The sequence below is a fragment of the Oncorhynchus mykiss genome, chromosome 13, assembly GCF_057628025.1.
Source record: "Oncorhynchus mykiss isolate SJ-2025 chromosome 13, ASM5762802v1, whole genome shotgun sequence".
In the NCBI taxonomy this organism is placed as follows: domain Eukaryota; kingdom Metazoa; phylum Chordata; class Actinopteri; order Salmoniformes; family Salmonidae; genus Oncorhynchus; species Oncorhynchus mykiss.
Window position 1 is genome coordinate 59,959,235 of NC_143034.1, and position 16,731 is coordinate 59,975,965.

Sequence of the window (16,731 nt, forward strand, 5' to 3'; positions counted from 1 at the left end):
GTTTTAGTTATATGACATACAGAATGTTTTTTTAGAAGTGTGCATTATGGTCAGAGAGGTGGTGGGTGGTGCCAAGGGAAAGCTTTACATTGTTATTGCAATATGCTCTTGTTAGTTTTGGATGAGGTTTACTCTTTGCCACTGATCTAAGATCAGATTTCTACTGCCCCAGCCTGATCGCTAAGGGGGTTTGGAAAGGGTGTTGATCCTACATCTGAATATGATTTTGAATATAGGTTTAGTTTTAGATTCTTTTCACTAGTGGGTAATTGAAAAGTTAAAGAATTGAAAATGACTTTTAGAACACACCTTAGAGAGCATGCTGAAGCTATATATGGACACCCCTGCTGTGTACCTTTCATCCACTTCCTGACATAGTAAACCCCAATCCATCTCCAAGTGCCAAGCAGAGACGCATTTTTCCAGTCTTTGGTATGGCTTGACCGGGATCGAACTCCCAGCCTTCCAATGTCAGGGAGGGCAAAGCATGATCTTGACAAAGCATGATCTTGACACAGCATGATCTTGACACAGCATGATCTTAACACAGCATGTGGTAAAAAACAATACCATGAAAAGTCTTAACAACACAAGAATAACAATAGAATGAACCATATGTTGTTGTTTTTTACAAGAAGCTGCACTGTAAAGGATCATGAATATATTGGTCTTGTCGTGATTTTATTGTTTTTGCTGGTAGAGACAGCAGACCACTCTCTACCAGATCAGATACTCATCATGAGAGTGGCTGAGAGGGAGTGAGAGGAAGTGTGAACAGAGCAACAAATGATTGCGAAACTCAATGTATGCTGTATTAGGCTAGAGTGGGAGGGTGTATGTAGTGTAGTGGGGAGGTGATCATACTCAGTGCATGGCCACTCTATAAGATGCTCATTTGCATTTGCCTCACTCTATCTGACTGATTGAAACTTTACACACCGTTCTCTCTCTGTCAAGATTTATTTTGGTTAAGACAAGTTTTGCTTTCTGTGACTGCTCTTTGGGGAGATGGTCGTTTCTGTGAAGGATTTCCACATTTCTCATATCTGGAGGTTTTTTTCCACTACTGTGTGTCTTGTCTTTTCTGCTGACAAGACGACCTGAGGAGTCATACTGTACAACCCACACTAGTGTTTGGTCTTGCTCTGGGAAAATAATCTCTCTGTGTCTCTCGTTGTGTTCCGGGACCCCTGGTGCGTGGACCTCGCTCAGGTACTACTTAACTACCTCTTGGAGGATCCTTTTTCAGTTCCTTATATTCTCTGATCGGAGAGATCATGGCTGAGGGTGGTGTCCCGTACCCCTCCGTGTTCATGGTGGATAGCCATGCAGCATTCCCATCGCTGCCCCCCAAACCGAGACCTCCTGGTCGGGGTGGTGTGGCCCAAAGCCTGCTGTTCTTGCTGGTTGGTCTGGCTTTGTGTGGCTTGGCCATAGAGGCCTGCTTCATCTACCACCTCTACTCCAAACAGGGATCTGTGAGTATCATCACCATGAGGTGGCTTCTACCCGTCTCCATCTCTGTTCTGTCTCCCTCAACACCTGAGAGTCTCTCTTCACACATCTCTCTCTCACAAATCTAGTAACAACTATGTATTATTTCTACTGTGTCTACTGTGTGTCTACTTTCATCTCTCACTGTTTTATTTTCCCCAATCTCTTGCTCTCAACCCCACAACATGTACACTATTCTCGGAAACATCTTTCTTTCATTCCAAAATGAAAGTGAATACATTTTCAGTGTCATTAGTTGATGTGTTCTTTCTCTCTCAAAAATAATCTACAACCCATTTGCATCATCATATGGGAAATAATGACTTGATTTGATTTACCTCGTAGTCGCAGTCGACGAGACTGAAATGATGCAGAATGCACAGTTACATTTATACTTTAAAAACCCAAGATACTACATTAAATGAATAAATCATTCTTTAAAAAGTCACATTTTGTTATCCAATCTCAATGTATTTTGTACAATGTAGTAATTTACTGTTGGCTTTTTGCATTTGTTCCTTTACATTATCCTGGTTGAGAATAGAGTAATGTGTGGTGATATGTCACTTGGAATATTGGAACCTTGCTACAATTGGTTGTTTTGTTAGACTCTAATTGTGAAATAATTTTCCAAGTCTATAGGGAACAGAAACAAATATTAATTTCCGAGTTACCAGTGCATTATACACCACGATGTAGGTTTTTTGTCGTGTCAATTTTGTTTTACGTACAAACAGGTCTCATGACAGCATAGTGAAGTTCTGTCATGGTCAGCAGTTTCTGTCCAAAGTTTGAGTTGGGATTCCCCTTGATATACGCATTTAACAGTTTTATTCATTCGTGTACATTTGGCAACAGTTGAGATGGAGAAGTTTATCAGAATTGGGCATCATTTCGGAGAATATGAATGTTCCGTGACGTACCAGGGGCCAGCATTCTGTGTTCCACAGAATTGGTTCGTTGGTCAGGTGTTTGTGGTTATGTTGAGCTTCATGTGACATAATTTCCCCTGACCCAATCTGGTGGCAAGGGTGCAATGGTTTATTGGAAGAGGATAGAGCTAACCTAGTCTCGCTGCATGCACATGTACTGACGGGAAGACGGGGGTGGGGTGGTCTGGGGTGGGATGGGTGATCTACTTTGCCTAATTACCAGAAACCATAAGCAGTTCTGTTTATCTTTCCTGCGTATCATCTAATAAAATGTAAAGGTCACATTGCTGAAGGCCCAAAGAACCACTTAAATAGGAACAAATGAACATTCTCACACATGCCTGTACTGTATTACCACAAACCTCTCTGTTCACTATGATGAAATCTCTATTCTCAACTGCAGGTGGAGTCAGGGTTAGCTGGTATGAGTATCCAAGGTATGTCTGAGACTATATCTTCTTCTCTTGTTCAAACACTGTGACAAAATGACAAGGGACTCATTGTCACGCCCTGACCTTAGAACTTTTTATGTCTCTATTTTGGGTTTGGTCAGGGTGTGATTTGGTTGGGCATTCTATGTTCTATTTTCTATGTTTTTGTATTTCTTTGTTTTGGCCGGGTATGGTTCTCAATCAGGGACAGCTGTCTATCGTTATCTCTGATTGGGAACCATACTTAGGTAGCCCTTTTCCCTCCTTTCTGTGTGGGAAGCTGTCTTTGTTTATGGCACTATAGCCCTTAAGCGTCACGGTCATATTGTATGGTTTATTGTTTTGTTGGCGTCATTTAAAAAAAAATATATATATATTTTTTCACCTTTATTTAACCAGGTAGGCTAGTTGAGAACAAGTTCTCATTTACAACTGTGACCTGGCCAAGATAAAGCATAGCAGTGTGAACAGACAACAACACAAAGTTACATATGGAGTAAACAATAAACAAGTCAATAACACAGCAGAAAAAAGAAAAAAGAGTCTATATACATTGTGTGCAAAAGGCATGAGGAGGTAGGTGAATAATTACAATTTGGCAGATTAACACTGGAGTGATAAATTATCAAATGGTCATGTGCAGGTAGAGATACTGGTGTGCAAAAGAGCAGAAAAGTAAATAAATAAAAACAGTATGGGGATGAGGTAGGTAAATTGGGTGGGCTATTTACCGATGGACTATGTACAGCTCCAGCGATCGGTTAGCTGCTCAGATAGCAGATGTTTAAAGTTGGCGAGGGAGGTAAAAGTCTCCAGCTTCAGCGATTTTTGCAATTCGTTCCAGTCACAGGCAGCAGAGAACTGGAAGGAAAGGCGGCCAAATGAGGTGTTGGCTTTAGGGATGGTCAGTGAGATACACCTGCTGGAGCGCGTGCTACGGGTGGGTGTTGCCATCGTGACCAGTGAACTGAGATAAGGCGGAGCTTTACCTAGCATGGACTTGTAGATGACCTGGAGCCAGTGGGTCTGGCGACGAATATGTAGCGAGGACCAGCCGACTAGAGCATACAGGTCGCAGTGGTGGGTGGTATAAGGTGCTTTAGTAACAAAACGGATGGCACTGTGATAAACTGCATCCAGTTTGCTGAGTAGAGTATTGGAAGCTATTTTGTAGATGACATCGCCCGAGAATTGAACCCTGTGGCACCCCCATAGAGACTGCCAGAGGACCGGACAACATGCCCTCCGATTTGACACACTGAACTCTGTCTGCAAAGTAGTTGGTGAACCAGGCAAGGCAGTCATTAGAAAAACTGAGGCTACTGAGTCTGCCGATAAGAATATGGTGATTGACAGAGTCAAAAGCCTTGGCCAGGTCGATGAAGACGGCTGCACAGTACTGTCTTTTATCGATGGCGGTTATGATATCGTTTAGTACCTTGAGCGTGGCTGAGGTGCACCCGTGACCGGCTCGGAAACCAGATTGCACAGCGGAGAAGGTACGGTGGGATTCGAGATGGTCAGTGATCTGTTTGTTGACTAGGCTTTCGAAGACTTTAGATAGGCAGGGCAGGATGGCTGTAGGTCTGTAGCAGTTTGGGTCCAGGGTGTCTCCCCCTTTGAAGAGGGGGATGACTGCGGCAGCTTTCCAATCCTTGGGGATCTCAGACGATATGAAAGAGAGGTTGAACAGGCTGGTAATAGGGGTTGCGACAATGGCGGCGGATAGTTTCAGAAATAGAGGGTCCAGATTGTCAAGCCCAGCTGATTTGTACGGGTCCAGGTTTTGCAGCTCTTTCAGAACATCTGCTATCTGGATTGGGGTAAAGGAGAAGCTGGGGAGGCTTGGGCGAGTAGCTGCGGGGGGGGGGGGGGGGGGGGGAGCTGTTGGCCGAGGTAGGAGTAGCCAGGAGGAAGGCATGACCAGCCGTTGAGAAATGCTTGTTGATGTTATCGATTATCATGAATTTATCAGTGGTGACCGTGTTACCTAGCCTCAGTGCAGTGGGCAGCTGGGAGGAGGAGCTCTTGTTCTCCATGGACTTTACAGTGTCCCAGATAAATAAAGGAAAAATGGACACTCACCACGTTGCGCTTTGGTCCAGTTCTTTCGACGGCCGTGACACTCATCTCTGGTAGAAGAAGACACTGTATATATTGTATGATATTGTATGCCGACTGAGTATTTTGTACACATTTGATAAATGCATTTCTGAATCATTCAATTTCTAAAATGCACATCACATCAACATTAACTTTGTTCCCAAAACAGACCAAGAGGACATTCCGAAGGAGGTTCCCCCAACTTCAAGACCAAACCCTATTGTGTTGCCTTCAAAACCTGTTGCACATCTGACAGGTAAGACCATTACCACCAGGCCATTTCAACTACACACAACCCTTTATATTAATATTTGGTCATGACAGAAGAGGGTGAAATAGAAGTACGTAGTAGTACATCAGATAGTATGGTGTTTGAAATAGTACATGAAGATAAATTCAAATGACAGAACTTTTCCCACATATTGTCCTGTATTTGTTCTCCAGCTGGACCTCAAGCACCCCATGGAGATGGAGTCATGGTATGGAACATGCAGGCAGAACCAATCCTCCATGAAATGGAGTACAAAGATGGGAAGCTTGTCATCCAGAAGGAAGGCTACTACTACGTCTACTCTAAGATCTTCTTCAGTGAGGTCGATGTTGCGTTCACACACTCGGTCTGCAGAACTACTCCACGGTACCTTGGGAAGGACATTGAACTCCTTGAGTCCAGGAGATATTACCCCAAGTTTGGTAAAATTATGTCCACATCAAATAGCTACCTGGGAGGGGTGTTCCACCTCTTTGAAGATGACTCCATCTTTGTCAAAGTGAAAAATGTCACTCAAGTTCGGATACAACATTCCACAGAGAACGTGTTTGGTATCTATATGATATAATACGGGTTGATGATGAACATACTTTTTTTAGATAGCTGGCTGATTATCATTGGTTTAAGGCATAATAATACTGTAGGCCAATTTACATGTAATATTGTTACGCAGGGCCTTCCCCCTCATTTTCTTTAAACAAATCCTTGCATCAAGATGCAATTCGATGCGTGGAAAATGTACTGTTGAAGAAAAAGCCCCTTTATAATAAAGCCATAATAATGTTTGCCATACACTAGGCTACAGTTGAGCAGAGGCGTTTTTAGGATTTCCACACATGGATTTTTTTTAGCAGGGTCGTAAAAGAATCCGCCTTTGAAAAAAGGCATTTCATGCAGTTCTACGTCATTTACATGAAAGACATTGGATGTATCTTTTTATTACCACACAACTGACTGAAATGGCTGGCTACTCTGACACTGACAAACTGAGATCAATCTGGTCTTGAATTCAAACAAACAATAGCCCAGGCCAATGAAGCGACACACAGATTGTACAATATTAGGAGGCAATATATATATATATACTGTATATCATAGTTTACAGTAGGTTACTAAATAAAATGTAGAGTGGAGGGCCTCCCGGGTGGCGCAGTGGTCTAAGGCACTGTTTCGCAGTGCTAGCTGTGCTAGCTCTGTCGCAGCCGGCCGCAACCGGGAGGCACATGGGGCAGCGCACAATTGGCCCAGCGTCGTCTGGGTTAGGGAGGGTTTGGCCGGTAGGGATATCCTTGTCTCATCGCGCACTAGCGACACCTGTGACAGGTCGGGTGCAGTGCACACTGACCAGGTCGCTAGGTGTACAGTGTTTCCTCCGATACATTGGTGTGGCTGGCTTCTGGGTTGGATGCGCGCTGTGTCAAGAAGCAATGCGGCTTGGTTGGGTTGTGTTTTGGAGGATGCATGGCTCTCGACCTTCGCCTCTCCCGAGTCCGTACGGGAGTTGCAGCAATGAGACAAGACAGTAACTAGTACCAATTGGATACCACAAAATTGGGGTAAAAAAAATACATGTTGAGTGGCACACTGATTCACCTAATGATGAAGATGAAGTCATAGGCTTCTCACGGTGAGGGCTGATGCACTAGTTGTGGCAATAGCCTATCTCAAGATGAGCTACTTTGAAAAACAGTGCTGCTGTTAGCTAAAAATTGGGAGTTGTTATTAAGAAAAACAATTTATTGGTTCTAAAGACAGATTTGGTCAGGAGGTAACACATTATGTTGATAGTTTGCCCTCAAGAACAAGAACAAAATAACTGCATGAACATTACCTCTGTATGCTAGTGTTCAATGCATATTTGTATTCTTTATTCTCTTATATATTATTCTCTTTATTCTGTTATATTGACCTGATTAAAAATAATATATCCATAATAGTATAAGGAAATACATAATATAGATATAGGGAAAAATATTTAGATATTTAGATCATTCGAAAAATTGACAAGTAGATATATTCTACGTTTTTGAAACAATTTAAGAATACCTGATATTCAGGTAAATTGCATGTAAACCACTGCATAATGATAAGGTCAAATGTTGGACTATCTTTTTCCCTCTTTGTATACCCTCCATAAAATGACCAAGTAATTAACTCATTTCAGTACCCTCAACATGTTGTATTTCACCTTTTGGTGTTTTATATTTATTTAACATTTTATACAAATGTAAAGTAGTCATTGTCCTCCATATTCTGATAAACACGACTTATCAACTTCCATATATAGTGAGAAATAAAATAAAATATGTTTTTTTCTTCTTGGACGCTAACGCTATGCAAGCAGTAGGCTATAGCTGTAACACATACTGGGTATTTTGTATATTCTATCCTGCAAATATTAAAATAAATAAATGTTGAATTTTTTATATTTCTTAGGATTCTGTGTGAGCATTATTTTTTACTTTAATTGATCCACAAAAAATATATGCATGCAGGCATGTAACCACAAACAGACATACAGAGTCATCGTGTAACTAAAGGGCTTCTGTGCTGGAATAGAGTCTAGAGCGTGGCTTCAGTAGCAGCGGATGCTGCACCCACTCAGTTGCATTTTAGACAGTCAGCCTGCGACCACACGAGGTGAAAACCACTTCTCTTTTCACCGTCCCCCATCCCTACCAACCCCCTGCAATACAGTGAAGCATATAATCCCCCCTTATACAGTGTCTTTGCTCCATTTTACTGACATATAGGAAAAATACCTCAGAGGTCTCAAATCAACGGTAATAGATAAGAGTAAGGTATGCGACCTGAGTATATGACAGTATGTGACCTGTGTTCGCATAGAGATTGTTATCTTGATTCCCTGACCTGATTAACTTGTTTACTGGTGACAGAGGTGATAAGACTGCACTGTGCAGGTTTTAGAGCAATGCTAACCACATTTGCTCACAACTTTGATTTGACTTCCCTACCAAAAGTATCTGACCTCATTGATTGAAAACATGTAACAAAATGCATTTCCAATGTCATTCCTAACCGGCTCTGCATTTTGTATTGGATGTGTGTATTCTGTTTCCGTTCTGCAGGGCTCATTTGTAAAAGAGACCTGGATCTCAGTATGAATCCCTGTTAAATTAAAAATGTATACCATGCAATCACATGCATTCACACTCACATTATACAAGTACTGTACCTACAGTACCAGTCAAAAGTTTGGACACACCTACTCATTCAAGGGTTCATTCATTCTTCATTTAAAAAACACTATTTTCTACATTGTAGAATAATAGTGAATACAACAAAACTATGAAAAAACACATCTGGAATGATTTAGTGACCAAAAAAGTGTTAAACAAATCAATTTGAGATTCTTCAAAGTAGCCACCCTTTGCCTTGATGACAGCTTTGCACACTCTTGGCATTCTTTCAACCAGCTTCACCTGGAATGCTTTTCCAACAGTCCAACTCATCCCAAACCATCTCAATTGGGTTGAGGTTGGGTGATTGTGGAGGCCAGGTCATCTGACGCAGCACTCCATCACTCTCCTTCTTGGTCAAATAGCCCTTACACACCCTGGAGGTGTGTTGGGTCATGGTACTGTTAAAAACAAATTGTAGTCCCATTAAGCGCAAACCAGATGGGATGGCGTATTGCTGCAGAATACTGTGGTATCCATGCAGGTTAAGTGTTCCTTGAATTCTAAATAAATGACAAACAGAGTCACCAGCAAAGCACCCCAAAACCATCACACCTCCTCCTCCATGCTTCACGGTGGGAACCACACATGCGGAGATCATCCGTCCACCTACTCTGTGTCTCACAAAGACACAGCGGTTGGAACAACAACTAAAAATCTCCAAACAACAGATTTCCACCGGTCTAATGTCCATTGCACATGTTTCTTGGCCCAAGCAAGGCACTTCTTTTTATATGTGTCCTTTTTCTTTGGAGCAATTTGACAATTAAGGCCTGATTCACGCAGTCTCCTCATAACAGTTGATGTTGAGATGTGTCTGTTACTTGAACTCTGTGATTCAAATATTTGGGCTGCAATCTGAGGTGCAGTTAATTGCAAGTTAATTGCACATTTCTGAGGCCGGTAACTCTAATGAACTTATCCTCTGCAGCAGAGGTAACTCTGGGTCTTCCTCTCCTGTGTGGGTCCTCATGAAAGCCAGTTTCATCATAGTGCTTGATGTTTTTTGTGACTGCACTTGAAGAAACTTTCAAAGTTCTTGAGATTTTAAGGATTGTCTTAAAGTAACTATTACAGACTACAAAGGGAAGCACAGCCGCGAGCTGCCCAGTGACACGAGCCTACCAGACAAGCTAAATTACTTCTGTGCTCGCTTCGAGGCAAGTAACACTGAAGCATGCATGAGAGCATCAGCGGTGTGATCACGCTCTCCGTACCCGATGTGAGAAAGACCTTAAAGCAGGTCAACATTCACAAGGCCGCAGAGCCAGACGGATTACTAGTATGTGTACTCCGAGCATGCGCTGACCGACTGGCTAGTGTGACATTTTCATCCTGTCCCTGACTGAGTCTGTAATACTAACATGTTTCAAGCAGACCACCATAGTCCCTATTCCCAAGAACACTAAGGTAACCTGCCTAAATGACTACTGACCCGTAGCACTCACATCTGGAGCAATGAAGTGCTTTGAAAGGCTGGTCATGGCTCACATCAACACCATCATCCCAGAAACCCTAGACCCACTCCAATTTACATACCTCCCCAACAGATCCACAGATGATACAATCTCTATTACACTCAACACTGCCCTTTCCCACCTGGACAAAAGGAACACCTACGTGAGAATGCTATTCATTGACTACAGCTCAGTGTTCAACACCATAGTGCCCACAAAGCTCATCACTACGCTAAAGACCCTGGGACTAAACACCGCCCTCTGCAACTGGATCATGGACTTCCTGACGAGCCGCCCCCAGGTGGTAAGGGTAGATAACAACACATCCGCCACGCTGATCCTCAACACGGGGGCCCCTCAGGGGTGCGTGCTCAGTCCCCTCCTGTACTCCCTGTTCACTCATGACTGCATGGCCAGGCACGACTCCAACACCATCATCAAGTTTGCCGATGACACAACAGTGGTAGGCCTGATCACCAACAAGGATGAGACAGCCTACAGGGAGGAGGTCAGAGACCTGGCCGTGTGGTGCTAGGACAACAACCTCCCCCTCAATGTGATCAAGACAAAGGAGATGATTGTGGACTACAGGAAAAATGAGGAATGAGCACGCCCCCATTCTCATCGATAGAGCTGCAGTGGAGCAGGTTGAGAGCTTCAAGTTCCTTGGTGTCCACATCACCAACAAACTATCATGGTCCAAACACACTAAGACAGTCGTGAAGAGGGCATGACATAGCCTATTCCCCTCGGGAGACTGAAAAGATCCTCAAAAGGTTCTACAGCTGCACCATTAAGAGCATCCTGACTGGTTGCCTCATTGCCTGGTATGGCAACTGCTCGGCCTCCGAACTCAAGGCACTACAAAGAGTATTGCGTACGGCCCAGTACATCACTGGGGGTCAAGCTTCCTGCCATCCAGGACCTTTATACCAGGCGGTGTCAGAGGAAGGCCTTAAAGTTAGTCAAAAACACCAGCCACCCTAGTCATGGACTGTTCTCTCTGCTACCGCACGGCAAGCGGTACCGGAGCGCCAAGTCTAGGTCCAAAAAGCTTCTTAACAGCTTCTACCCCTAAGCCATAAGACTCCTGAACAGCTAGTCAAAGGGCTACACAGACCCCTCTTTTACGCTGCTGCTCATCTCTGTTTATTCTCTATACATGGTCACTTTAACTCTACCTACATGTACATATTACCTCAATTACCTTGACTAACTGGTGCCCGCGCACATTGACTCTGTACCAAAACCCCCTGTATATAGCCTTGCTATTGTTATTTTACTGCTGCTGTTTAATTATTTGTTACTTTTATCTATCTTTTTCTATCTTCTATCTTCTTAAAACTTCTTAAATCATTGATGGTTTATGGCTTGTAAGTAAGCATTTCACTGTAAGGTCTACCTGTTGTATTCGGCATATGTGACAAATAAAATTTGAGTTGACTGTCATATCTCTTTGCTTATTTGAGCTGTTCTTGCCATAATATGGACTTGGTCTTTTACCAAATAGGGCTATATTCTGTAGAACAACTCTACCTTGTCACAACACAACTGACTGGCTCAAACACATTAAGAAGGGAATACATTCCACAAATTCACTTTTAATAAGGCACACCTGTTAATTGAAATGCAATCCAGGTGACTACCTCATTAAGCTTGTTGAGAGAATCCCAAGAGTGTGCAAAGCTGTCATCAAGGCAAAGGGTGGCTACTTTGAAGAATCTCAAATCTAAAATATAGTTTGATTTGTTTAACACTTTTTTGGTTACTACATGATTCCATATGTGTTATTTCATAGTTGTGATGTCTTCACTATTATTCTACAATTTAGAAAATAGTAAAAATAAAGAAAAACCCTTGAATGAGTAGGTGTGTTCAAACTTTTGACTGGTACTGTATATTTTCATACAATCACTCAATCACACACACTCACACTCTCTAGTGCAGCTTTTTTTGTAGTCCTGAGAACATCTTTGTGTCTTTGTCTTGCTCTTTCCTCTCACCTCTGTCCTATTCTAAGAAGCAGCTCTTTGAGGTCTCCCCCGGTGCAGGCGTGTGTTGTATATTAGTAAACTGAAGAGGAAGTGGAGGTGGGGGTTCTGGGTGCTGGCTGGGGGCGATGTAAGCAGCTCAGTATATCTGTTGTTTCGCTGATTCATGGCCTTTCTCTCTCTGGAAGTTTCCAACCCATGTACTGGGGACAAGTACATTTACGAACCAAGTAGGGTGCGTGTGAAGGAGGGTAGATGAGCAGCTAATATGATATTGAACTCTGGTCAAAAATAGTGCACTATATATAGGAAATAGGGTTTGATTTGTGACACATACTGACATACTGAGGCCTTAGATTAAAACAGCATGTTGAGACATGTCATAATGTTACAGTGTACGACTGTGTCCATACTTGAGTCATCACCACATCTTCAACCTTCAGTGGTCTAACCATGCCCTGTAACTCTGTGGTAGAGATGGAAAGACAGAGATGACTGTATGAGATGCAGTTGGATTTTCCAGTTCTTACTGTTCTTGACTTCTTATCCTGTCCTTAATGGCTCATCTAAGCATGTTGAAAATGTAGGCCTGTAGCAGCCATTTCATTTCAAGTCATCAACCAACCATGAAGTGGAACATTTATGAAGGAATATCTATACAATAGGCCTATAGCAGTTTGAAGAGGCAACACGTTCAGATTTGTCTGTTAGTTTTCTACAACCTTTGGAAATACCTGGGTTGAGAAAGGTCTTGTGTTGAGTAATGTCAGTGAGAAATGTTGTGAGACCCCAGAGAATAAATGTGGTCCTACTTAAAGCTAAACACTGCTCCCTGGTGTCTCCTTCAAATACATCAGCATCTTATTCTATATGGAACCAAACAGAGACTGGATTGTTATATCCAATTTGTGTTGGCACATATTCCATTTGAGTTAATATGTACAGTAAAATTCTGCGCTGTACTGTTTGGGCTGACCCTGTAAAACAACACATTTCACTGCACCTATCCTGTGAATGTGACAATAAATTATTTTTTTTGTGTGTGTGTGTGTGTGTGTGGGGGGGGGGGGGTCCCAACTTTGAACATTTGACTTGAAACTACAGGTGTCTGTCAATAGGACATTGGACCACCACGAGCTGCTAAAGCCGCCAGAACAGCTTCAATGTGCCTAGGCATAGGTTCTACAAGTGTCTGAAACTCTGTTGGAGGGATGCCACACCATTCTTCCACAAGAAATTCTGTCATTTGGTGTTTTGGTGTTGTTTTATTTCCTCACTTACCTATTGTTCACCTAATACCTTTTTTGCACTATTGGTTAGAGCTTGTAAGTGAGCATTTCACTGTACCTGTTGTATTCGGCGCACGTGACAAATAAACTTTTTTTTGATGGTAGTGGTGGTGGAAAACGCTTTCTCAGGCACTGCTCCAGAATCTCCATAAGGGTTCAATTGGATTGAGATCTGTTGACTGACACACACACACACACACACACACACACACACACACACACACACACACACACACACACACACACACACACACACACACACACACACACACACACACACACACACACACACTCACACACACAGTGTAATTTCACAGTTGGGTTGCATGATTTCATATGCTCTCTCCAGAAACATTGTCACACGAACTATGAATTCTGGATAATCATATTTGTATGTTTCAATATAATTTTCCATTGACTGGGAGAGACAGAGCGTTAGAAAGAAAGAGCATTAGAAAGAAAAGAGAGAGATAGAAAGAGAGAGAGAGAAAGAGAGAGAGAGTGATAAGAGCAAATAAACATTTTGAGGAAACTGTCATGATGACGTCTTAGTGCGAGGAAATAAGAAGCAGAGGCAACGCGGACTGCATCCGTACCGAAACACACACAAAACACTCTCTCTCTCGTGTGGACTTGCCCATACCTCTTGTCTTTAACCTCACATCTGGCAGTGGAAAGTCATCACATTAAGAAACGTGGTCTAGGCTTCCTCATGAAACCTTTCCAAGGAGTGGGTGCACGCTAGCCTCTGATCTCTGTTTACGTGGGACAGCATTCTGGATAAACTCAGAGCGTAATCGGAATCTGTGGTTTTAACATGTTACAATGATTAGAAATTGAGAAAATAAAAGAAATGAAAACCCCAACGACTGGAAAAAATGTGTGTTGTGTCTGGCTTGTGATGAGTCATGCTGTGCTACACAACACTTTCTCTCCCTCCTGCAAGGATATAAGTAGATCATATCACTGATTTGATATGTTGTGTGATACCACTGTGACAGTTTACAATATAAGCCAATATAAGATCTTCTTTACTTAGCTCTCAGCCTCTGGAGGGTCTGTTCCTCGACAGCATAGTTAAAGGGAGGGCCCTTGAACGTATTATTCAACCAACGTGTGGGGGACACACTGTAAGGACTTCCTACTTTCACTTGATCTCTGGGGTCTCATGGTTCAGTAAGTCACACAACTATACAGATGTGGGATCCTAATTTGAGCCAGTTGGTTACAGCAGGAAAATAATTTATTAGCACCAGGAAATGTGAATTATTACAGTGCCTTGCGAAGGTATTCGGCCCCCTTGAACTTTGCGACCTTTTGCCACATTTCAGTCTTCAAACATAAAGATAATAAAACTGTATTTTTTTGTGAAGAATCAACAACAAGTGGGACACAATCATGAAGTGGAACGACATTTATTGGATATTTCAAACTTTTTTAACAAATCAAAAACTGAAAAATTGGGCGTGCAAAATTATTCAGCCCCCTTAAGTTAATACTTTGTAGCGCCACCTTTCGCTGCGATTACAGCTGTAAGTCGCTTGGGGTATGTCTCTATCAGTTTTGCACATCGAGAGACTGATTTTTTTTCCCATTCCTCCTTGCAAAACAGCTCGAGCTCAGTGAGGTTGGCTGGAGAGCATTTGTGAACAGCAGTTTTCAGTTCTTTCCACAGATTCTCGATTGGATTCAGGTCTGGACTTTGACTTGGCCATTCTAACACCTGGATATGTTTATTTTTGAACCATTCCATTGTAGATTTTGCTTTATGTTTTGGATCATTGTCTTGTTGGAAGACAAATCTCCGTCCCAGTCTCAGGTCTTTTGCAGACTCCATCAGGTTTTCTTCCAGAATGGTCCTGTATTTGGCTCCATCCATCTTACCATCAATTTTAACCATCTTCCCTGTCCCTGCTGAAGAAAAGCAGGCCCAAACCATGATGCTGCCACCACCATGTTTGACAGTGGGGATGGTGTGTTCAGCTGTGTTGCTTTTACGCCAAACATAACGTTTTGCATTGTTGCCAAAAAGTTCAGTTTTGGTTTCATCTGACCAGAGCACCTTCTTCCACATGTTTGGTGTGTCTACCAGGTGGCTTGTGGCAAACTTTAAACGACACTTTTTATGGACATCTTTAAGAAATGGATTTCTTCTTGCCACTCTTCCATAAAGGCCAGATTTGTGCAATATACGACTGATTGTTGTCCTATGGACAGAGTCTCCCACCTCAGCTGTAGATCTCTGCAGTTCATCCAGAGTGATCATGGGTCTCTTGGCTGCATCTCTGATCAGTCTTCTCCTTGTATGAGCTGAAAGTTTAGAGGGACGGCCAGGTCTTGGTAGATTTGCAGTTGTCTGATACTCCTTCCATTTCAATATTATCGCTTGCACAGTGCTCCTTGGGATGTTTAAAGCTTGGGAAATCTTTTTGTATCCAAATCCGGCTTTAAACTTCTTCACAACAGTATCTCGGACCTGCCTGGTGTGTTCCTTGTTCTTCATGATGCTCTCTGCGCTTTTAACGGACCTCTGAGACTATCACAGTGCAGGTGCATTTATACGGAAACTTGATTACACACAGGTGGATTGTATTTATCATCATTAGTCATTTAGGTCAACATTGGATCATTCAGAGATCCTCACTGAACTTCTGGAGAGAGTTTGCTGCACTGAAAGTAAAGGGGCTGAATAATTTTGCACGCCCAATTTTTCAGTTTTTGATTTGTTAAAAAAGTTTGAAATATCCAATAAATGTCGTTCCACTTCATGATTGTGTCCCACTTGTTGTTGATTCTTCACAAAAAAATACAGTTTTATATCTTTATGTTTGAAGCCTGAAATGTGGCAAAAGGTCGCAAAGTTCAAGGGGGCCGAATACTTTCGCAAGGCACTGTATGTGTATTATAATTAATGGACATTTTTGTAGGTGTACAGTGCATTCGGAAAGTATTCAGACCCCTTGAATTTTTTCATATTTTGTTACGTTACAACCTTATTCTAAAATTGATTAAATCAAATGGTTTTCTCATGAATCTACACACAATACCCCATAATGACAAACCTAAAAAGGGTTTTTTCAAAATTTCAGCAAATGTATTAATAAATCAGAAATACCTTATTTACATAAGTATTCAGACCCTTTGCTATGAGACTGTCATCATTCTTCAAATGGAAGAAGTTTGGAACCACCAAGCCTCTTCCTAGAGCTCCCGACCAAACTGAGCAATCGGGGGAGAAGGACCTTCTTCAGGGAGGTGACCAAGAACCCAATGGTCACCCTGACAGAGCTCAGAGTTCCACTGTGGAGATAGGAGAACCTTCCAGAAGGACAACCATCTCTGCAGCACTCCACCAATCAGGTCTTTATGGTAGAGTGGTCAGACGGAAGCCAATCCCCAGTTAAAGGCACATGACAGCCCGCTTGGAGTTTGCCAAAGGGCACCTAATGACTCTTAGACCATGAGAATTAAGAGTGTCTGGTCTGATGAAACCAAGATTGAACTATTTGGCCTGGTCTGGTCTGGAGGAAACCTAGCACCATCCCTACGGTGAAGCATGGTGG

The 16,731-nt window shown here is 42.4% G+C and overlaps 1 protein-coding gene across 1 annotated transcript; it reads left to right on the top strand.

Annotated features, from left to right (window-relative positions):
* Positions 1–840: 840 nt before the first annotated feature.
* LOC110486729 (tumor necrosis factor ligand superfamily member 14) lies at positions 841–7,662 on the top strand. The gene is made up of 4 exons (XM_021558543.3): positions 841–1,478; positions 2,830–2,863; positions 5,130–5,216; positions 5,405–7,662. Exons 1-4 carry the CDS (start codon positions 1,278–1,280, stop codon positions 5,797–5,799), a joined length of 717 nt encoding a protein of 238 aa, XP_021414218.2. The 5' UTR covers positions 841–1,277; the 3' UTR covers positions 5,800–7,662.
* The last annotated feature ends 9,069 nt before the right edge of the window (positions 7,663–16,731 follow it).